At 35.0% G+C, this 24,921-nt stretch overlaps 1 protein-coding gene across 1 annotated transcript; it reads right to left on the bottom strand.

Annotated features, from left to right (window-relative positions):
* Nucleotides 1-1,751: 1,751 nt before the first annotated feature.
* Nucleotides 1,752-24,921, bottom strand: LOC138321852 (early estrogen-induced gene 1 protein-like). Its single transcript, XM_069265851.1, has 8 exons — nucleotides 24,326-24,921; nucleotides 16,509-16,629; nucleotides 13,472-13,662; nucleotides 12,358-12,524; nucleotides 11,204-11,360; nucleotides 10,723-10,780; nucleotides 9,537-9,648; nucleotides 1,752-7,763 (listed from the first exon to the last, which is right to left on the bottom strand). The coding sequence occupies exons 1-8, from the start codon at nucleotides 24,472-24,474 to the stop codon at nucleotides 7,711-7,713; spliced, it is 1,008 nt and encodes a 335-aa protein (XP_069121952.1). The 5' UTR covers nucleotides 24,475-24,921; the 3' UTR covers nucleotides 1,752-7,710.

The following is a 24,921-nucleotide window of genomic DNA, read 5'->3' as shown; positions in this document are numbered from 1 at the left end:
AGATTACAATCAGATTTATTTAGTGTAAAACATCAATGATGGTCTGTCACCTATCCATCCTTCCGTACTTCAGTAGTCAGCGTCATTTTTTCTCTTAAAACAGCTTCTGTCCCTCTCCCGGGCAGGAGGGGCGGGGCCCAATTAAAACAGCTTCTCCAAAAGTATGGGACCTAGAGTCCTGAAATTTGGTTTATATGCATGCTGGGATGAAGGGCTACAAAGTTTGTTCAAATGAATGACATTGACCTGCATTCAAGGTCACATGAGTTAAGTAGGCTAAATTCTTTTTTGACATTAACCAAGAGGCCATACAGCTAATGATTTTGTTTGCCTGCATCTTAATTTTCAAGTCATCTTTTGATATCCACTGTATTGAAAAAACTTGAAGCTTGCAGTGCCTTTAGGTAACTGTCAAATTAATGTCAATCAACTCCTCAACCACTGAAGACACATTTAGACTCTCCTCAATCAAGGACGAGAACGGTCCATTATAAAATTGCAGGGGTAAATGAGTTAATTGCAAAATTCATTCAACCTTGTCTGTGCCATAACACTAAAACTGTTAACAATATAGTGATGAAAGTTTTACAGTATATCCTAAGACAATGCTCAGTGTAATGTTTTAATTCTACAGCTGCTGTGATGGATGCCGGTAACTACACTCAACCCTGTGTCCAGTTACTCCATACAGTAAAAATTGGATTCTACAAAATGCATATGTTTGAATTAATGATTATGAACAGGAGGACTTTCATTACATTTGTTTCAAGTCAAAATCTTAATTCACAAACTTATCTGATCAATGTATATATATATCCTTTTACTAATTTCAGTTCTGCTGATGGTAGAAGTGAAGCTAAATAATTATCTACTTCTGGTACTCAGTTTTGTGAGGAAATATGAAAGGAGTAATACTTTCATTGGATCAACCCCTTACTCTATAAACGACATTTGAAATCACCCCCTTACTCTGTAAAAAAATGGAGACCAATCCTTACTCTGTAAAATGACCATTGAGATCACCCCCATACTTTGTAAAATTACCTTTGAGACCACCCCCTTATTGTGTAAAATTTATTTTGAGATCGTCCCCTTTCTCTGCAAAATGACCTTTGAGAACACCCCCTTATTGTGTAAAATTGATTTTCAGATCACCCCCTTACTATGCAAAATGACCTTCGAAACCACCCCCTTATTGTTTAAAATTGATTTTGAGATCGCCCCCTTATTCTGCAAAAGACCTTTGAGACCACCCCTTACTCAGTAAAATTGCTTTTGAGATCACCCCCGTACTACGTAAAATTGCTTTTGAGATCACCCCCTTACTCTGCAAAATGACCTTTGAGAATCACCCCCCTTTCATCTATAAAATGGCTTTGCGCTCACCAACTTTCCTCTATCAAATGGCATTTGAGACCACCCAATTTCCCGTATAAAATGATTTTGAGACATCCACCCTACCTTGTAACAGGACTTTGTGATCACCTTTCATTTTTGTAACATATCTATAAGACAACCCCCTTACATCTGTACATGTAACAGGACTTTGCAGTAATATTGGGGGACTTTATGTAGATGTGGCTACCATAGTGTTACCATGGTCCCCTGGTCACTTCACCAGGTGTGCATGCATGTTTCTGTTTGACAAAATTTTGGTTGCCATGGCAACCAGGTGAATATACTACATCATACATGTATTACTTTCAAACCAAGCCATGTTTATCTAGGCCAAAAAAGGACAAAGTCACAAGCTTTTGTAAACATTTATTTTTTAATATTAAAACTAATATCTTTGTCTACAAAGATAGAAATGGTTTCTGATAAGGATATATCAGAAATTCTACCTGATACACATAAAAATTATAAATACATTTTTGTAACGTATAGCTGGTTAATTTTCACCAAAATGAAAATTTTATGGTTTTTGGAGGACAATGGTGGGGATTAAAAAAAACATCCATAATTTGTACCTACGTCTCATTCACCAAAATTTTATTTTCCAGTTTCATGTCTAAATTGCTAAATTTTTCTCATGCAAAAACAACTAGCTATACAATACATTGTACACTTCCTGCACAACAGTTTCATAACAATACAAAATAGCTCGGTTTTGTTCTTAGTCTCCTGGAATTTCACATTAACATACAGATGGTTTGTGCATAAATAAGAACTAAATGTAGTGGTTTTGTGACAGCTACTTAGCAAAGAATATTGTGCATGGCAGCCTGAGTACACACAGGGAGTATGATAATTAAGTGACAAAATTAATTAAAAAATTACAACAAATATGCAAATACAAGATGGTTATTTATCGCAAAGGTCCTTGTTTGATAGGAGTTGGTGGCGAATGTATTATCTGTGCATTGCTATGGGGCATGGTACATGTGCTAGATCACAGGGGCTTGTTACAATACAGCGTTTGGAAGACTGTAGGGCCAGGATCACAGGAGCAAGAAGCGTTGATTCAGAAGGATTTTGGTGCCCACCAAAGAATGATCTATGTCGGAAAATGTAAATTTTTTTTTTGCTTTTCTTTTATACACAAAGGGAAAGTACACAATTCGCTTAGCAGAAATACACCTCAATATATTGTCAAATTTAATATGGATGCCAGCCATGTTGTTCCAAAATGGAGAAATGTTGGGCTAAAAAAATATTTCTTTTGTAATTTTATATTACATCTATGAAAAAATTTGTAGAGATTTCTCAAAATGCCTACATGTACTATCATGAAAATTTGGTCGTTTTAATTTATAGGTAAATAGTGGTAAAAGGAATTGTTTACAGATGGAAAGAAAAAAATGGACTGCACACCACAAGCAATTTGAATAGAATACCATCTTAAGATGGTGAGCTAAAAAGCTAAAGGACAGCAATACCATAACAAAGATGAAAACTTTAGCCTATGTAACCATCAAAATTAGATTCTTGCAACAACCAGATTAAACACAGGAGATGGTAAGAAAATATGTTCTCCTTTACAAACCATTCTCCATCATCACACGTCACATCAACAGTAAAAACCATCAATTTTAACATTAACCTCTAACAAAGTCAATAGTCTGTCTATTTCAAAACAATCATCAAAACATACATGATTGTTTCTTGTAAATCAAGCAATACATTGGATTTCATTACTGAAAGTAAAGCTGAGCACTATTTTCAGTTTCAAAACATTGAGAGAAATTTACTTTTATCACAGTAACATAGCTAGTACATTTTTTTTTACCGTCAAAGAGGCAAGAATGGCACTGGACACACTAAATCCAGTCAGGATCAATGCCTTCAATTGAGCTTTGGGTCATTCTACATCATTTTTTTTTACCATGAGCTTATTTTTTGCTCACTATGTACAAAACAATCAAAGCAATTGAAATTCATAATGTATAGCAAGATATCAGCAGTTAGCTATTGAAAGAAAAATCTACATTTTTTTTCAATTAGCAAACATTTCTTAATTTACATACCATTTATCCAATTTAACATATCAAGTATATTCCATTAGAACATTCTAGAATCAGGTAGTAGATTGCGAACAGAATGTAATACATATGTTAATCAAATGTGGTGAGACATTATATCAGAGACCAATTTATCTCAGAATAAGAGGCTCAAAAGGCCTGTATATCCAAGCAAAGGCCAGTTTCTATGATCTACCGAACGAGAATGATTTATCTTCTGAGACAAGATGGTCACCGTAGACATTATACTGACTTTGATAAAGCTATCTACTATGTAAAGTTTCCTTGGAATTAGGGGGGAAAGCATGATACAAGTCATTTGTTAAAGTATAGAGAACACACAAATAACAAAAGAATCCAGAGGTCACATATGATAAAAAATCTTGACACTCACCATTATGATAAAGATGGATCTTTTCTCCGCTGATCTCTTCTTAATTTTCAATTAAAAACTTTGATCACATAGGGACTTGATACATATGATGGTAAAATTTATACAATTTTATCAAAACTTCGAGATGAATAACCTATACATGCAATTAAGAGAAAGATCCCTTCAGCAACTTGTAAGAAACAGGGGTAACAAACATCAATTGTCAAAATCCAAAATGGCTGCATACATTCCTGTCAACCCTTCCCGATTATCCAGGACTCTTCTGGAATTTTCACAACACCTCACAGAATCTCCAACACTAGCTATATCTCCCGGAATTTCCCATTTTTTTCTCCTATCATAAGAAGAAATCCAATATTCAACCAAATAAGTTCCTTTTAGCGATGCAAATTTCATCCCTGTCTGTTGAGAAAAGTTGCGAAAATGTTAAGAGACTATGAGCGACAAATGACAGCCACCAATTCTTCCCTACAGTGTTTGACACACAGGGGTACAATTATATGAGGATTTCCATAGAATTCATATTTCCTTGGGAAAATCAAATTCTCTCGGTATAATATAACATTTTACTGCAAAACACTATTGGCCAGAAATGATGGTAACATTCCTACAGCTACCTGGTCAAAATACTTCAGGTGTCGTATTTAGAATTCCAATTGGTGCCCATAACTGTTAGTGGAGCTAAGTAAAAATTTTGAAAAAGACTATATACACAGTTGTATGCATGTTATTGAGCCAGTTTTATATCGCTTACTAGGCAACGTATAAAAGGTTTAAGTTATAGTCAGTTATTTTATTTGTGTTACGTAAAAATAAGGTGGTCTTTTCAAAGGAAAAATGTACAGCCGTTTCACAGATTGTGAAATCGACTTGTGTGAGGAGTAAGATATTAATGATTATTATGTTGGTTTTATGCAAAAAAGATTTATGCATGTATCTATAAGCATTAAATAATTGGAAACCTATAAAAAGCATAAACAATTTTGTCCAACTGTCCATCTCGGCAGAGCTCCACCAGTCAATAAGGACCATTTCGTACCCAGTCAGAAAGTAGGCTGGGTACGTATATTCAATCTATACTAGAGTATCTGGTAATGTAATGATGAATGTCAGACATGATTCTGGTCAGGGTTGAACAACACAAGTGTTTGGGTGATCTAATAACATGGACAACATATATATATATATCTAATCTCCTTCTACAAGACACTGATGAGATTCTGTATCTTTTTTACACAGAAAATTACAAATTTGTAACAATGATTTCAGTCATAATAAAAATAATCCTATTCAACAATGATAAAAGGTGTGACAATGTGACAATGAATACCCTGTTCTACAGTACGAAATACATGGCAAACATTCCTCTGTAAGGCACAGGAAATCAGCAGGCATAATTTTATTAAATGTCTTTGGAATAGAGTTTATACAATATATTGTACTGGACTGAAAAAAATTGTTGGTATCATGAAAATTTAGATTTGCATTATAATTATATATAAAATTCCTTAACTTTAAGGTATTCCTTGGCTTAAAATTCTTTAGAAAGCATTATAAGATTTGAGGTTCTTTAATCCTTTAATGTTTTTCAATGGGGAATTTTAAGTAAAAGAACTCCTTAAAGATGCTCCACCGCCGACAGAGCATAAATGATATTCAGCATTTGAACAAAAATTGGTGTTTAATCGTGTATATATATATCTAATTAACACAAAAATGATTCAAAATAATTTGTTTTGCCATTGGTGCATGCACAATCAGTACTTCATTCTATTTAGGATATAGTGACAAAGAATTTTTTTGGGATGCAATTAATTATTTTTCATATTTTTAACTTGAAGTAAATTAGACGCTCAAAATTTTCAATGGTGGTAATGGTGTAAAGTAAGTAACTTTTGTAACTGAAGAAAAATACTAAATCGTCTGCTCCTGTTTTTGATAGTGAAAAAATACCATTTGTCAGAGGTGGAGCATCTTTAATGTTGAGGAACGTTGGTGAAATTGGACCCTGACAGCTTCACAAAAATAAACAACAGATTCATTTTATATTGAACGATTTGTTGTTCATTCCTCCTAAAGGAATTGAAAAAAACCAACATGTTGTTCTTAGTGACCACAGACCTGGCGATCTAGCCCCAGTTGTTCAAAGGATGATTTAAATAGCTTAATCACATTTTAAGTAAAATTTTCATTTTTCATCTGGTGCAAAATTTGGGATTATATCTTCATCAAAATTTGTTTCTTCTGAAATGGTGTTATCTTCATTTGAAAATTGTCGTTAAACTGTGATAAGCCTAATCCCCTTTTGAGCACCTGTGTCCTGGTCACACCACACTTTAATATATCACTGAGAACACATTTGTTACTATGTCCTAATTTGTACTGTAAACCATTTTACTTCGCAAAAATTTTGTGTGCGAAATAAAAATGTTCATATAAATTCTTTCTCAAATAGATAGTGCCTAGCCTACTTGTACAAGGAAAAGCAATTCATAATGTGTAAGTAAAGTTTCCAGTCCCAAAAAATGAGAAAATCAGAGTAACCAAAAGTAGGCAAGATACACGATACGGAGGCTTTTCACGAAACTAAATTTATAACAAGAGCTGTTTGAGAATGGCACAACTTACCTCTGACAGCCTTTAAAGACCTAAGAAAGCAGCTCATCTATGGCAGTCTTTACAGATCGACCTAAGGACTATATTATTAGTACTTTTTGTCCACTGCCATGGGTCTCTTGAAATTCTCAAAATCCAGCATTTTTTTCCTTAAAATGATTGTTCATACCCTTAACAACATTTCTAATCTTTTATTAATGTAGAATTCACTTTCAGTTGTTCAGATAACAGTATTTCAACACCTGCACCAAAATCTTATTAACCCGGTAATTGCTAATGCCAAGGCCAGGTTAATTCCATAATGTAAGTCCCCTTTTCGAAAGTCGCACTAATAAAGGAGATTTCATAATTGAAGTCTCCTCTCTGTGAGAAGCAAGCTCATATTTCTGTCTTTGCATATTACAGAGTTATCTGCCCTTGCGGGAGTGATATTATGTATTTGTGAGCGTAACGCCATACTTTTCGGTGAAGGAGACGTGAATTGCGCTCACAAAATAATGACGCAACAATCGATACCTATTCGCAAGGGAGCTAACTCTATAATATGCAAAGACAGAATAAATAATTTACAGTATCAAGATAGAATGTCAATTGTCAAGGGTTTAAAATGTAAATAAATAAATACTTTTTTTTTACAAAATGCCATGGATACATCAAATACATCACCATGGTTGTATACACAAATGGTTTTCATGATTAACAAACATGGTTCCTATGGTTGCCATGGTTACTAGTAAATAATGCCATGGTTGTATAGTTTCATGGTTAAGTATAAACACTTATAAAAGGTTTCTTCTGTACACTGCCATGGTGACATTAGTATGGTATAACATAAAATCAATAATGGGTAATGCCGCAGCGAATCACAACAATGGAACATGGATTGTTGAATTTCTAGAATCTTACAATCAAAAGTTTTTTGGAAACTCATCAATCATGTGTTAATTAAGTCTTTAGCTCATTTCATAGAACCTTCTCCTCCTCCATAACATTTGATGATAATCACACAGGAATTCTATCGGGCACTATATGCTGTATCAATTCAGAGTTATCTCCCTTTGGTTATATGGATTTATTCATCTATGTGGAGACATTGGTCCGAATGTTCTATTCTGCAGTCTATAGTCTAGATTTGTATGCAGATTTTTGAGGACATTGGTTCTCATAATACGGTCCCTATGGTCTTCTGTACACACCAAAAGACCAGTCCACAAGACCAATCACTAGGTTTCCCCGTCGTCACCTGAGCGCTGTCGTACCATCTTTATCTACCAGCAGCTGCAACCCTGAACCTATCAAAAAAAATCAAAGTACTGTAAGTACTGTCAAACCAGGGCCGTTTTCGTTTATTCGGAACAACCGGTTCGACCGTTGGTTAAAGTCATTATTTCCAGTATAAATCCTGTTGGACCTACAGTTTTTTATACAGGCCTGTGAGGGCTTTGTCAAGGCTCGTCTGAAAACAATATAAAATCACCAGGTCCGTCTTTAATTAATAAACGAACAACTAGGTCCAACTAGTCAAACCGTATAATCGAAAACGGCCTTGCAAAGTACTGTAAGTACTGTCAAACAAATCAAAGTACTGTAAGTACTGAAAAAAACATATTGTGTAGTGTAAGATGCAAACTATATACTGACATGAAATGAGACAAAGGGAAGTTACTTACAGAAGGGTTAAAAGAACAAGTATTGACAACTTTAACCCAATGTTATCACTATTCACTAATATATACAATGTACAAATTAACACCAGATTTGATATCAGCCACCTCATAAATCAATCTCATAAAACGTGTCAATTGTGATACCCTACAAGACATCTGTTGTTGTATATATATATATATATACTACAAACATTATTTTCAAGTGATATTTTTTGAGTGCCTTTCTTTGAAGCGCTACTTCAACAGCTGTGACTTCTAGTACTGATCACTAATTTATATTGGTGCTAATAACACATGCCTCCATTTAAATTTTGGTCTCAAAAGAGGGAGGTATACGCGCGACATATATGAATAAATTGAATATCTGCTTTTTTATGATGAAATTCTGCATTCATATTGAATTTTACTGAAATAAAGGAATGTGTGGTTTTGCAAAAGTAGTCGCATCCCTATATACACCCAGTTCTGGAGCAGTTTTATTGTTCGAAATATCAGACTGGGCTTTTAATAATCTTTCACAATAACGGATAATTAACTTAGATAAAGTTCTAAATTTACAAGCACTAAATTAAAAAAAAAAAAAACAGAATCGTTACAGTAGTATTCAAAATGTAATTTAATCTGAGATAGAAAAAAAGTAAATTTCTTTTTATTTTATTTATTTAAATTCAGTTACTACTGATAAATTTTTATTATTAATATATTTTGTTCTAAAAATAAATTCACACAGAAATTCTAAAAAATAATACTTTTTTTTTTAAAAACGTGGTTATTAGGAAATCCGGAAATTCTATAAAATCCGGATCATCTATTACAATTACCCAAAATGGCGGCGATTACGATTGCAAAGTTTGTGACATCCATCAAATACAGATAGGCCTATTTAACATTAAAAACGTGAGTAAATCATTCACAGTTGTAAGCAGTATTTGTTTTGTTGTAATGCTCACTAGCTGTAGTCATAAAATTTATTGAAAGGCCAGCTGATTGTTTTCTAGGCGGCCGATCGGCTGCTTGACTTCAGTTTACGTAATACACAGACGTGAGTGAAAGTGACACCACAAACCAAGGTGGAAATAGCCCAAGGCTGCTAATTAGGGCCACTTGGTCAGGGGGTCAGGGAGTGGTTACTCTCGTGCTAAAATTAACCTAGCATGTACACAAATGTGGCAACGAAAATAAAACGGAGGGGTTTATAGAAATCGGGAAATCGGGAATTTAGACTCTCCTGCCAGGAGACAATAAAAGGCTTTAAAATACGGGAGGTTTTGTCTCACGCCGGGAGGTAAGGCATGTATGTAATAATTCATGATTTACATTTTTCACATTTGTACTAAAACTTGACCTTACTAAAATAAGTATGTATACGGTTGTACTGATAAAAAAAGCATATCATACTTTCTTCTCTAGAGGACAACAAGTCTGCTGAGCTGAGAAGCTCGTCTACAATCCCCGTGGCATCGACTCGTGTAGAGTCCATCCTTCTCTCCTTCATGGAATCCTCAAACTTCTGTAAAAACAAAGTGAAAATCAACAAGAGGTCCAGTGAACCTGTATCATTCACTTTCATTCAATGGGTGTTATGCCGAAATGTTCTAAATACAGGTTCAGATTAAAGGGACATGAACCTAAAATAAGTTGTTCTGCATGATTAGATATTTGTGTTTTTTGTGTTTATTGAATATTTTAATACAATGATTAATACCTAAAACAGCAGGAAAACGTGGGGAATACCTACCCCAAAAATGATAAAAATAGACCGTCATATTCTATTTTTGGAACACAAAACGAAAGCTGGTCGAAAGTGAGGTTATAATGAACAACAAATTTGCTGACACGACAAGGAATATTCGTTTTCCACATTTTAAGATAATTCTTAATTTACGATCATTGACATATGAAGTATAAGCCATATTTGTTAATATCCGTAATAAAACAATTTGTGTTTAGCGTAAGAACGATAAGTCAAAAGTCAAACCAGACTTTTCATTCAACAGGGCACCACGAAGGGAAGTTCTTGATTTAATTGCAAAATGTACATCATTCAAGTATAAAGTGAGAAGTTGCTCTCGTCTCTTGCATTGCAGTGATCCATTTATATTTACCTACTTTCCCAATCGCGCCCATTACTAACTCTTGTTGTAATCCGTTTTCTATCGTAATTTGTTTGTGTACGCTTCACCCACATTTTCGACCAACCATTTTGTTTATGTTCATTTATTTGTGCAGTGCATTAATTGTGGGAGGTCACTAAAGTTCAACACTACTATTTTTATCACACTGCAGTCTGCAAAATTTGACCGGGCCGATAGCATGCAATATGCATACAGCTGACCCTAAATGTTTGCTGATCAGTGACTGGCCCAAAGTCATGGCCCAAAGTCATACCCATCCTTTTTGTTGCTTTAGACAATTTTCAGTACAGGACATTATGACAGGCTCTTCAAAATTTTTCAACATTAATATTTTGATAAGGCGGGTACATCTTAACCACTTCGGGCCATCGCGGCCCCCACGAAATTTAATAGCATGTGAAATAAAGTTGGTAAACAGTATACATATACGGGAGACATCTTTATCTTACCTTCCTGCGATCCCCCTTAATGAGATCATTAAAGAGAGCTGATCCAGCACTAGGACTTCTGTAACAATATAAAACAAACAATTATATTGATATTGTTGATCTGTTAAATACCAATACTCATACAAGAGATTCCGGAGGGATCTTAGCATCCACCATTGAATTATCTATGAAGTAAAAGGAAAGAGTGAGGTTTTCATTCTCTACTTTTCCTTTTTTCCCCCTTTTCCTTTGAAGCATTTTATACATATGTGGAAACTACATACAAAGTCAACATTGCGGCAAAATACCCCTTGAAAACGAGGATGAAAGGGTTAATACGAAGATCACAACATTTTTCGTGTCATATTTAACACTATTCTAAAACATAAATGGTAATATAAAAGTTATCTCCCTTGGAATGTTTTGTAGCCTAGTAGGCCACAATGAAATGCAAAGGACAATGTAGGTTAGAATCTTTGGTAACATGTTATGATAAGCTTACCTGTTATGAGTTGGGTTTTCATTTCCAATACTTGACTGTCGACTGTGTGACAAAGACACGTAGCCTGTGGAGGTTTTCGAGTGCTGACTTGCATAGCTGTTGTTGCGTGAATGGCTCTTCTCAAAGTCATGGGTAGTATCAACGTCGGGAGAACTCTCTGTAAACAAAAATTGAAATGTTTAAGTACTATGAATAAAACATTTTTCAGTATGATTGTATTTGGTGCAAAGCGAATGTCAAAAATAGACCTATTAAATATTTTAACTCATTTACCCTAAGAGACGGATTTGAATACAATTAAAGGCTGGAAAAGTTTATTAACAATTTTCAGCGGTTGATAAGTTAATAAAATTGTGTGATAATGATTCCTACTTCTTGCAAGTTATGAAGTCTGTAGTCTTTTGTCATTGAGTTGAATAGTTTTCGTTTTGGGGCCATCCAAAGATACCCAAGAAATTTAAACAAAACAGAAAAATTATGTTGTTTTTGCAACATTGTGATTTAATGAGTATAATAAATGGATGTTCATTGGACTTATGGTCAACTGAACATGACCCAAATTGCGGTACCTTCTAAAGTAGGATCATTCCTGGACAGACTGTCAAGGTTATTACTTACCAACAGGTAATATAGTTGGACGATCTTTCCTGGACAGACTGTCAACATCATTACTTACCGATGGGTAATATAGTTGGACGATCTTTCCTGAACAGGCTGTCAAAGTCATTACTTATCGTCAGGTAATATAGTCGGACGATCTTTTCTTGACAGACTGTCAAGGTCATACTTACCGACTGGTAATATTGTTGGGCGATTTTTCCTGGGTAGGCTGTCAAGGTCATTACTTACCTACAGGTAATATAGTCGGACGATCTTTCCTGGACAGACTGTCAAGGTCATTACTTACCCAGAGGTAATATAGTCGGACGATCTTTCCTGAGTAGGTTGTCAAGGTCATTACTTACCGACAGGTAATATAGTTGGACGATCTTTCCTAGGTAGGCTGTCAAGGTCATTACTTACCGACAGGTAATATAGTTGGGCGATCTTTCCTGGACAGACTGTCAAAGTCATGTCTTACAGACAGGTTGGTTGATCTTTTCTAGGTGGACTGTCAAGGTTATTACTTACAGACTGTCAAGGTCATTACTTACCGACGGGTAATATAGTTGGGCGATCTTTCCTAGGTAGGCTGTCAAAGCCACTACTGTTTGAGGCCAGACTTCCCTCACTACAGTCCTCAATACCTCGAACCTCTTGTTCTGGCACGTCCATCATCTCCCCGGGCAGGTGATAAAACACAGACTTGCTTTTTTGTGGGCTATAAATATAAAACTTCATTGTCAACAAGGATGGAAATGAATGAAATCTATTATGTAACTATAAATAAATCTTTACCTTTAATGTTTTATAAGCAATGATGTACTAGTGTATTTTTTTCATAATACACATTACAGTAAAGCAGTTATTTAGCAAACCTCTGAGGACTAACATAATCACTCTAATGTTATTATAAGCATAATTTGTTATACACATAGTACAGATATAATATAGGAGCATTGGTGGGGAAATGAAAATCACTATATGTATGTTATTCTGTATTCGCATATTACAGAGTTATCTGTCCTTGCGGGTAGGAATTGATTGTGATGCCATGTGTTCACAAGCGTAGCATATATATTTTTTTACCCACAAATTAATGACATCACAATAGATACCCACTTTCTAATACTGGATCTGTAATATGCAAAGACTAAATAAATGTAGGCTGGTTGTAAGCGTGTTAATTATAAACATTAAGCATAATTTGTTATACACATAGTACAGATATAATATAGGAGCATTGGTGGGGAAATGAAAATCACTATATGTATGTTATTCTGTATTCGCATATTACAGAGTTATCTGTCCTTGCGGGTAGGAATTGATTGTGATGCCATGTGTTCACAAGCGTAGCATATATATTTTTTTTTTTTTTTTTGAAATGTGAATTACCCACAAATTAATGACATCACAATAGATACCCACTTTCTAATACTGGATCTGTAATATGCAAAGACTAAATAAATGTAGGCTGGTTGTAAGCGTGTTAATTATAAACATGTTTTACTGTATAATCTATTTCAGTGAGCAATAGAAACAGATGACAGCTGCCTTGCCATGGCATTAGCTCACTGGCCCTTTGAGCTAGGTAAGCTAAAATACTAACTTACACAAGTAACATCTGTTATATGACACACAGGGAAGACAAATTTATAAACAACTTACACTTTGAACACGGGGTCTCCGGACACCAGCGACATTTCCACGGTTACCTCTAGGACGGAGTTGTCTTGTCTATGCTTTGAATCGTAACCCTCAAGGAGAAATTTCTTAGTCTGACAGCCAGACCCAGCATACTCCGCAAGGTCTACATCTTTATATCCAAGTTTCTGGTACGTCTTCCCACCCTTCAGCTCCTGCAAGTCAAGGTCAAATGTCAAGATATATATGGATTAAAGATTCTTTTTAAGGCCATTCTCATGATCAGATAAAAGTTAAAATAAGGAACATGTACAGCCAAACCAATCCATAAAAACAACAAGGTCAAGGTCATTCATTTGGACAAACTTGGTAGCCCTTCATCCCAGCATGCTACAGGCCAAATATTAAGACCCTGGGCCTTTCGGTTATTGAGAAGAAGTCGTTTCAATGAAAAGTTTACACAATGTGGACAGCTATTGGTACACAAACCAACTATAAAGACAACAAGGTAGTTCAAGCATGTTAACAAGGTCAAGGTCATTCATTTGAACAAACTTGGTAGCCCTTCATCCCAGCATGCTACAGGCCAAATATTAAGACCCTGGGCTTTTCGGTTATTGAGAAGAAGTCGTTTTAATGAAAAGTTTACACAATGTGGACGGCTGATGGCGCATGACGACGGACGATGCATGATGACAATAGGTTATCCTGACCCTTCTGGTTGTATTTCATTTTATTGTTTATAATGCCATTATATGTTAGCCTGAATTCATCATTGAGGGTTTGACTGCTGTCAATCAAACAGTAGGTGACTTTACATTTATGCTATATTTTCTTTGATCTATGACGTTACACTTGCAAACACATGACATCACAATCAATACCTACCTAAAAGAGCAGATAATATGCAATTACAGAATTGGTACACGAACGTGAGCATGCATGAATGTCAATGTGTAATTTGTAATTGTTTTAATTCAAGATTAATTTTGAATTTATGAAATATTATAAGATTTAAGATTCCAAGAAGATATATACTTTCTGAGAAACAGAGGTAAAAAACTTCAACTATGAATATTAGCTGTCAGACATTTTGTTGACGATCAGTCCAAAAATGCATTGTGCACAGTTAGAGCTCTAACCCACTAATGATGGTGGGCTAAAAACTAATACCTTTGTCCCACTTTCTGTCTAAGTGAGACAAAACGTATTACAAACAATATGTAATCCACTACCTCTCAAAACACTTAAGAATGTAAATGAATGTGATCATTCCATCTCCAGAGTACTTACATCAAATATTTGACAATTACAAAGGCTTAGCTATAATTAACTATATGTTGAGTGTTTGGAGAGCCAGCAGGGTCAGAGCCAAGATTTATAAAAACTCTGTTCCCCTTCTTCCAAAGGATGTTTCTTGTCAAATTTGGTCACAACCGTATGACTATAGTGATTTAGCAGATCTACTTCTGTGTACACCTAATGGGCCCCGCCCCTTATACCACAGGGATAGAGGGAGGAGGGGGTGTTTAGAACCAAGATTTCTAAAAACTCTGTTCCCCTTCCCCCAAAGGTGTTTCTGGCCATATTTGGAAACAGCTTATCACTGGCCCTTTAGGCAAAGGCCCAGTTTCATGAACATTCCTTAACTTTAAGGAATTACTTAATTACCTCATAGAAAAGCAATACACAAGTTAAGGAAACAATCTTAAGTTAAGGAGCCTTCCTTAAAATCTCTAATGCTTTCCTATGGAAAATTTTAAGTGAAGGGATTCCTTAAAATTTAAAGAATGTTAATGAAACCGGAATCCTTAAATTTAAGGAAAGTTCATAAAACCAGGCCCAAGTGAACAAAATATATATAACAAGAGGCCCATGGGCCTTAACAGTCATTTGAGTTCTGATACAGACTGAAACAAAGACATGTTAACACTATATTTGCACCTAGTTTGTACAAAAACTTATTTAATTTACTTCAGTAAAAACTCATTTAATTTACTTCAGTGGTTTTTGAGGAGAAGTCGAAACTGTTAATTGTTTACGGACACATGGCGCCAAATAAATTATACTAAGACATTTAGAGAAGGTCACTTGAGGCAAACATGAGACCTAGCTTAGAACTACTATCATCAGAATACAAAAATTAAATTGTTGTTTGATGATGCTTTTCTAGTCCTAAGAGCAAACGGCAAGTAAAAACTTGTAAAGGGTGCAAGTACAGTTAATAACAATTTCAGTACAACAGTTTAAAAATGCTACACTGTTAATGAATGGTATTTTTTCTTTAGAAGCAGACAAATTAATCTTTTTCATCAGTTACAAAAGTTACTTACTTTACACCATTACCATCTTTGAAAAGTTTTAATTTCTTATTTTACTTAAAGATAGCAATATTAAAACTAATGAACTTTGTCCAAGAAAAATTCCATGGCACTATGCCCTATATGGATTGAAGTTCATGCAACAAAAGTAAAACAATTGAATTTTTTTTCTTTTTTTTTTTTTTTTGGTGTGTTAATTAGACATACATTTGTAAACATGAGCAAACACCAATTATTGTTCAAATGATGAGTATCGTTTAAAAGCTCTATTGGCGGTGGAGCATCCTTAATTAACAGTATCACAGTCGTTGTGGGTGGTGTTTGAGGGAAAATACAAGAACTAATGAGGTAACACATTCAGTATTTTCACCCCTGAAAATTCATAATGAACTCTTCCAGTCTTTGAATCAGAAGAGCTCAAATGTGTCTTCAGGGGTGAGTGAGTTAATAAACTATGAGTGTCCATATAATTACCATTTGTAGTCAGTACAAACAGTCCAAGAATATTATCTGTTGTGATGTAGCCATATTTTTGTACTAAATCACTGCTTTTCTTTTGCTGGGTGCGTATTTTTCTGTTTAGCAAATGTATTTAGGTAAATTATGCACAATATGTTGACATATTGTGGAGTTATTTTTAGGTTTACTGACATATATTGTGTCATTAGGGCATTGACCAGACAGATTGGAACTATCTGCCAACTCGATAATGATAAGGATTATCTTCGGATGAAACGTACCCTTCGGATGGAGATGCGACATTTACACTCATCTAAGGAGCCTGTGTTAGCGTTGGCTGTCATCTTACACTGGAAACTGAACGCCGACTTCCATTTCACACAGTTGTTGATGATGTCTTGCCTACAAATAATAAAATTAAATGCATTAGCTAAATGTCAAAATTCAAAATATTCTCAAGTTTATCTACAGTATATTCGACAAGCGCCTAGGGGGTTTAAAAATTGAAATGGTGCGTAAAGGACAAAATTCTTGCAAACTTATACAGTTTTGGTCGTTTTTTATATATGGCAAATTGACATTAAGGCCTCAAAAGGGGGAGGGGCACTTATTGGGTCGAATACGGTTCGTGAATTAACATTGACACCATAAATTCTGGTAGGAATTTCTGGAAAGTTTTTATATCCGTGAATGTTAATCTTCGCGAGCTTGTTTTGAAACAGAAATCGCAAAATTTAATCGCCGCAAAAGAAAGTTTGTTTATATTACAGTAAAGAAAAATTCTCTGCAATATACTTAATTCAAGATAGCTGAAATGTGTAGTTTTCCCTATTCAAAAGGCACAAGCCACTGAATTAATGTTATTGGGTCAAATACGGTATCAGTCTGCTATGATCATTTATTAAAGAGATATCTTGAAGGAGACACGAGTTTAAGCGAGTCTGCTGTATCAATTGAGTAAAGGTCATCCTATCACTATGAAAACAATTACAGCCATTTCATAAGAGTATTGTGGGTAACGCCCAAACTCTCTCCATCACATTCCATATCGCATGTTTTCAGAGATCAAGGTAAAGCCAGGAATGTGTACATGCATTAGTGATTTTCCACATATAACCGTGCATGCATATATATATACAGACATAAAACCTCTATATTACAATGCAATATCAATTTAGGGGATATTAAAGTGTGGGCTGCTCCAGGATTTCTTTCTTGACAGCTGACTACCTGACAAACTGCCAACATGGTCAAATGATAAAGTTCAAAGGAAGCTGAAGTTCTCTATCACTTATACATAGCTGGCATTTCATGTATAAATGTTGTTTCTGGGCTAGAGTTCTAGATCTATCTAAGATCATGATCAGTGTCTTATCTCACTAATTACCTGTACTCAACAAGATCTTGTTTATAATCTAAAAGGTAAACATTCGCAATCTGGGTTTAATGGTAGGTTTTGGAAATGAAGATACAGAAATCTCTCCCACTTTTGAAGCTTACGTGGGCCAAGAAACGTGGAGCTTATACACCTATCTATGGGTGAAGCTGGATAAGTGCTTATTTTATTCGCTAAATAAAGTGCAGTAATGGCTAAACTAGGGATATTTATTGGCATTCTGTAAATCTGTATGCAAACAGGTCTATAAATGAAGTAACCATTCACCAAAATGCAAATTAATCTATGTGGCAATGTAGGGGATTTTATTTTACTCCTGCGTTTATCCATTTAGTAAAACATGTTTAGTTATATTAACTAACTTTTGTTTTAATTATCACAACACTACGCCTAAAAATCAGGAAGAAAAGTTGTCAAGGATTATGTGTGGTTTAACCGGGTCCTTTTTAAACAGCAAAATCCATCAATATTCAAAATCAAGAAATTATGATGTTGTATTTGAAATATCTAGTAAATTTCGGATTCAATTGGCAGTTTGGTATTTTTCTCATTGTATAGCTTTAGTTGCTATGATAGCCATCTGAAATATTCATAAATTCAGCGAATTAGAAAATTATTTTTTGTCTATATTTTGATAGTTTTTGTTCAAGAAACAACAGTGAGAAATCTTGAACAAACTTAGTATTTAATAAGCAATAAGCATACAATGTATGTAGGTACTTATGATATATTTTAGAAAGTGTTTTCAAGAATGCACTACATGTATATGGTTTACAAGTGATAAATATGGTTTGTAAGTGAAAAATCTAAGCAAAAAATGGCAAAAATTTACATACAATGTTACCATAGCTACAGAAACTACAATTATACACAATTGCAAACATTATTCTTATTGTATCAAGGATTCAACAATTTAATTGTCACCTACCATAAATTGGGATATTTTGGCGTCTGAAAAATTTGGTGGTATTTTTTTTATGTAAATAAGGTGGTTAAATCTTGATGCGTTTTAATTTTGCATTTCCCTATGCCACGTAAAATTTTGGTGCATAAAGTTTTTATTTGACAAAAAAAAAAAAAAATAGAAAAAAATCTTAATATTTACTACATCTTCCCATAGATCGCCCAACAATGAAAAAATGACATGATTAGTTTTAGAGCCATATATATACAGGACAACCCTTTGAAATATCAGTCTTCAACATTAACAGAAGTGATTACCATTATAGTCACACATCTAATTCACAGGGGGCCAACTCAATGAAAAATGATGAAATTTGAAAAATTATTAAAAAAATCAGGATTTTTACTATAAAAACTGTTTTATAGTCATTCATTTTCATTGAGTTGGCCCCCTGTGATCTAATATCATACATGTTTAACGTTATTTTTCTGGTTGACAGCACATACCTTAAATGTTTGTTTATGTAACGTGATCAAGCTATCTATCGGAGAGTACCTAGCATGTAGATGTATTGATTGTTATATATACAAACAAATAAATAGGTAGCCAAATTTTGGGTTGTTATTTTGGCACTTTCATGCCAAATGCCATATAAGCCAAAATATGACCAAATCCAAAATATCCCAATTTATGGTAACAGGTTTGAAAATATGACAGATTTGGGGACCAATAACGACGCAAATCCTACAATCCTTTCCTATATCATAAAATCAATGCATCTCACTGGAAAATCAATGCTATAAATTATAAATGAGAAAGCTACAGGATGTGTTCTCATCCCTGCGTTAACAGCTTCTCCCGATCTGGACAAATGCATTAGAAATTGAACACATCTGTGATGTCTTGTTTAAAGTACATGTATTGTATCTGTAGCACGATTGAACTTGGTTGATCATTGTTGACGTTTACACTTGAGGTAAATCAACGGAAGAGCTAGATGCTTGGAGGTAATATGGGTTCTCCTCTTCTGTTACAAACTTAATGCCCAACTAAAATACCCATGATGGTGGTATAAAGGTCTCGTATATCTTTGAGGGCAAAGATTTTGAAAAGGAAGAAGTGTGGCATGATTGGACTGGGATTGATCCTGCAGGTAGCTCAGCGGTAGAGCATTTGGCAAGTGTTGGGAGGTCCCAGGTTCGAATCCCGGTCTGGTTGCAACATTTTCTCCTCTCCTGTTACAACTCCAACAGCTTACCCAAAACTGTCCAAATAATTTACCTTTAGTGCATAAAATATAAATATTATATATTTTAGGAATTTTTAAACTTAGTAGATCCAACAGTTGGGGAAAAAGTTGCAGATTCAACATGTCTATTAAATTTAATTTAATGAACTCTTCTAGTCTTTGAATCAGCCAAGTTCAAATGCATCTCCAGAGGTAAATTAGTTGGCCTATATGACTCACCGCCATTCAGTCTTTAGAATATTGAAATTATCAATAACATCTAGCTTGACGATGTGTCTTGACGATGTGTCTCTACAATATGTCCATAGTCCAATACCAAGTTTAAAACTAGGGTGAGATAATCTAGCATAGGCCACTTCATCTGAGAAACTGACATGTCCAAATTCAAGTTCAAAACTAGGGGAGATAATCTAGCATGGGGAAATGCATCCCAGAAACTGACATGTTCCAATTCAAGAGTAATACTAGGGGGAGATAATCTAGCATAGAACTTCATCTGAGAAACTGACATGTTCAAATTCAAATTTAAAACTAGGGGAGATAATCTAGCATAGGACTTCGTCTCAGAATCTGACATGTCCCCATTCAAGTTCAAAACTAGGGGAGATAAATTTAGCATGGGGTAATTCATCTGAGAAACTGACATGTTCCGATTCAAGTTTAATACTAGGGGGAGATAATTTAGCATGGGGCAATTCATCTGAGAAACTGAAATGTTCCGATTCAAGTTTAATACTAGGGGGAGATAATCTAGCATAGGACTTCATCTGAGAAACTGACATATTCCAACTCTAAGTTTAAAACTAAGGGGAGATAATCTAGCATAGGACATTTCATCACAGAAATTGACATGTTCCGATTCTAAGTTCAAAACTAGGAGGAGATAAGCTAGTATAGCACTTCATCTGAGAAACTTAAGGTTAATCTATAATTTACAAGAAATAGCTGATATTATTACTATGTAGACCGATCTGGCTTCATATACACTCAAGAAAGTGTCAGATTATAACATTTTACACTGATAATCAATTTTGCTTTTAATTCAAATTCCACACTTGTCACACCATTCACATATAAGAGAATCAGCCAGTAGTCAAATTTCTGATGTTCCTGCCAATATTTCAGCAGAACAGAATAATATTTCTGTTTTATTTTTCCACATCTGAATTAATTAGTGTTAAATAACTTTGACAGAAGTATCTGTCCTTAAAGAAATTGTTTCATTACACCACATGTACAGCAGCCTTTCATTAAGTGCTTTCACAGATTGTCTCTGACACAACTATTCAAGTCCTATAGATCTATTAATAGCTAGTGCACCTCTAAGTAATTGTTTTCAGAGCTTTAAGCATTTTGTTGTCAAAAGGTACATACAGAAAGTAATTTGTCAAATTTCCCATTACATGTTCATTGTATTGTTTCACAAAGTCTTTTTTTTTTTTTGTAACTTAAAAAATTGCGAAACTTTTGCATGCAGGTAGGTCAGATTTATGGATTACTATGCAAAAATAAAGGACTCAAATAACTTTATGCCAAATCCACCTTATTCAGTAGTAGTCAAGGCGTTTCTGACTCAATTATGCTACCGTTAGTGTTTGTTTTAGGTAAATGCAGTATAAGTTTGTGTTGTGGCTCCCTGCTACATTATTTTGGGAAAAAATAGTTAATTGGAAAAGAATTCCCTTGAGGGAATGGGGCCCATATATATTCAGCCTAAAAAATGACCCCAGAAAAAGCCTCGATAGTAAAATTGTGTCCTGAAAATGACGTTTACAATTTTGATTGATTTCTCAATAAATATCTCGTATCTACTCACCCCCATTGAAATGTATGAACAAGGCGATACTCAAGTGCTTTGACTATATAACTCTGTTCTATGATCTATTATTTCACTTCAGTGCTTTGACTATATAACTCTGTTCTATGATCTATTATTTCACTTCAATGCATCAAGTAGCTAGGCCACTAAGAGTATGTTTTTGACTCCCAAAAATCAGATTTGACTCTATAATTGGGTTTGAAGTACATGTCTGTGTGTGATATACTTTGACTATTTAGATTTGTGATTTGACTCCTAAATTTGCTAAAAGTTAATTAATGAGAAAGGGCCAATTGGATGCCCTGTTCACTTCTATTTTTACAGATTACATAGTTCCAAAATTACAAGAATGGAGGAATCTAATCTACTTACAACAATACAAAGCACAGAAAATATCTTAGATTTGGATTTACTTAGATTTGCGAAATGATATAACAGTTAAACATACAGTATTTGCCGTAATTATTGCCCATGCAGGGCCCTTACAAAATTAAAACAAAGAGGGGCACGTGTGCCTATCAGCTACCAGCAGCTAGGTAAAGAAAATGTAAGTTGTGGACAAAAACCCTCTCTAAAAAAGTCAATCATAAGTTGTGGACGAAAACCCGCTCTAAAAAGTCAATAACAACGTATATTTTAACTGTTTCCACGCTCCTGGCACATTTATCTGTTGTAGTATTTAAATCATATGCAAATGCCTTTTTTCCTTTGATACTCATTATTACATTGTCAAAGACTGGTAAGTTCAAGAAATATGGAATACAATGCCAATATTCTTTTAAAGCATCAGAGTTTTAAATCATTTCTTAAATCCAAGGGGGGGGGGGGCACATTTATATAACTTCAACTCATAAGGGGAGGGGCGTAGATAGTAGATAGGGGGTAGGCGCTAAATAATTATGCCAAATTTTATATTTATAGGATCTTACATGAGTGTTCATTTCATACGGGATTTTATGAAACAAGTCTAAGAAGTTTTTATTTTTGCGAGCCTTGCAGAGCAAAAATTAAAACTTCGAGACGAGTTTCAAAAAATCTCATATGAAATTAACACAAATTTAAGATACTTTTTATCACATAACAAAAGATAACTATATAACAAAGAATTTCACGTTAAAATGTATTCCAGAAATTCAGCAGAGGCCGTCATTTTGTCCCGTCGTCATCGTTATCCTGACGTCACGTCATTTTTCCTGACATCATTTTATTGTTTTTGTCAGATGTCACAATGAAATTACAGCCAATGAAAATCGCTCCAGCGCTTTTTTACACTAGTGATATACAAAATATTACCTGGGCGAAATCACTGGATATCAGGCGGATTATGTGATAAATTAAATTACTAAGAGTACCCATAAAGCAAAATATCCACTTGCATAGATACTGTTATTATAGTCATTGACTGTAGATCTGATGGGAAGGTGGGTGGGTATTTTAAGTGCTTAATTGCAAGAGGGGTCTTATTTGTGGTGATCAAAGACTAATAGAATCTTTCATCCCTTTTGGGGTGAGACAGGAGAATCTCAACCTGAGGGGTAAGATTCTTGAGTTGTCAAACAAGAGGCTTTGCCGAGTGTTTGGCAGCTTAAGAATCTTACCCGGAGGGTTGAGATCTCCTGTCTCACCCAAAAGAGGGTGAATTATTCATTTTCTTTTACCCCGTGCACCACTTTGAATCTCTAATAAATGTGTCACTTATGCAAGCGAGGATAACATGACCTCAGAGAGTCAATGGTTGCTGTGCCTCGTTTCTACTAGTGTTTCAGTACATGTACATGTACAGTGTATATGTGTAACTCGCCGTCTTTGTGACGTCATTTAATTGCTGCCATGACGTTATTTTACTATTACCGCAACGTCATGATACTGTTGTCGTGACGTCATACTATTGTTGAGCACGTGTGAAGATCTCGAGTGGCATGTCTTTAACCTAGGGTGAGATAGAAAAATTTCCCACTGGTAAAACTGTGGATATCCCTGTCTGGGGTAAGAGAAATATGTTTCTGAATATCAGTGGACCATTCCATATGTGCTAGAAAAATTATGTTTCTTTGTCACAGTATATTTCCACTTGATATAGTTGTTTGTGTTGCCAAAGTGATAATGGAAACTGATCAAAACATCAATGGTTGCTGTGCTCGTTCTTCTAGTGTTTCAGTACATGTACAGTGTATATGTGTAACAGGAGAGCTTACAAAATGTAACGGTTACACCAGGATTCGAACCAGGGACCTCTAACACGAGCCAGATGCTTTATGAAAGTTATCTGCAGGTGACCGATGATCATCCAGTCCAATTCTGCTATATTCCTCCCTCCTTTCTCCATGTCTTCATCCTTGAAGCCACAACAACTCATTGACACAAGTTCATACTTAATCGTACTCCCAATGTTTGATACAGGCTCTAGCTGGTCAGACACTAGTAATGTAGCTGCAAGACAAGGATTCAAACTTGGGACTTCTGAACACTGGCCGAAGCTCTGCTGACCAAGCTACCTGGTCAGTAATGATCAACCCAGTCCAGTCCCGTTACATACATATGTATGAAAAATAGAATAGTCCGAAATTGTTTGGACATACAAAGACAACGGCATGATAACTTATACTCAAGACATCTAGATTGTGAAGAGTTCATACTACTTTTTGCCCACCTAATGTATATGCCACCTCAAGCCTCTTCCTTCTAAATATAACAATATATGTAAGGCCTAATTTACTACATTATACATACCGCTCCGATTGTCCTGCAAAGTTACCACCGTCCAGCAGCCGAATCTTTGCAAATATTATTCCACTAACAAAAGGCACAGATGATAGTTCCTCAATGCAAAAGTTTACATGGAACTTAAAACGCTTCTTTTTCATCATAAACGACATCATTTTTAGGATACAGTGTATGTCCCTATTTAATTATAGGCCTACACGTCAAATAAGAGGCGAATTTATCTGTCACAAACTCACAATTCATTCTTTAAGTTACACAAGGTGAGACACATCGATTTGTGATGGTCAGAAAAGTTAGAAGTTTAGATGAATCAGACCCGGGACTCCCCCGAATCTGAGAGCAAGTGAAAAATTACATAGCACAACGATTACAGACATCCCACGTCAAAGTTTATCAAGTGCCCTTCTGTTGTCAAATATTCAATACACAACAACACATTGTGGGGGTCACATTCTCTAGTTTCACACGGGGATACTCCCGTACACATCTGTTCAAACAGTATGTCAAAAACATCCTTTGAATTTGCAATTCACGACTTTTCGTGGGTGTTTTTCTTTCACAGTTGTTTTGCATTCATTCTGAAAATCTGCCAATACACAAGA

This window comes from Argopecten irradians, chromosome 4 (assembly GCF_041381155.1).
Source record: "Argopecten irradians isolate NY chromosome 4, Ai_NY, whole genome shotgun sequence".
Taxonomy (NCBI): Eukaryota; Metazoa; Mollusca; class Bivalvia; order Pectinida; family Pectinidae; genus Argopecten; species Argopecten irradians.
The sequence above is the reverse complement of the archived record's forward strand: the minus strand, read 5'-3'. Positions and strand labels throughout refer to the sequence as shown.

What these genes read in the sequence shown, in the direction of transcription:
- LOC138321852 (XM_069265851.1), bottom strand. Translation starts at nt 24,474, where the DNA reads ATGATGTCGTTTATGATGAAAAAGAAGCGTTTTAAGTTCCATGTAAAC. An exon ending in GGAGACCCCGTGTTCAAAGT is followed by an intron (nt 12,525 to 13,471) that starts GTAAGTTGTTTA and finishes TTATATTTATAG; the next exon opens with CCCACAAAAAAGCAAGTCTG. An exon ending in GAAAACCCAACTCATAACAG is followed by an intron (nt 10,781 to 11,203) that starts GTAAGCTTATCA and finishes ATATTGTTACAG; the next exon opens with AAGTCCTAGTGCTGGATCAG.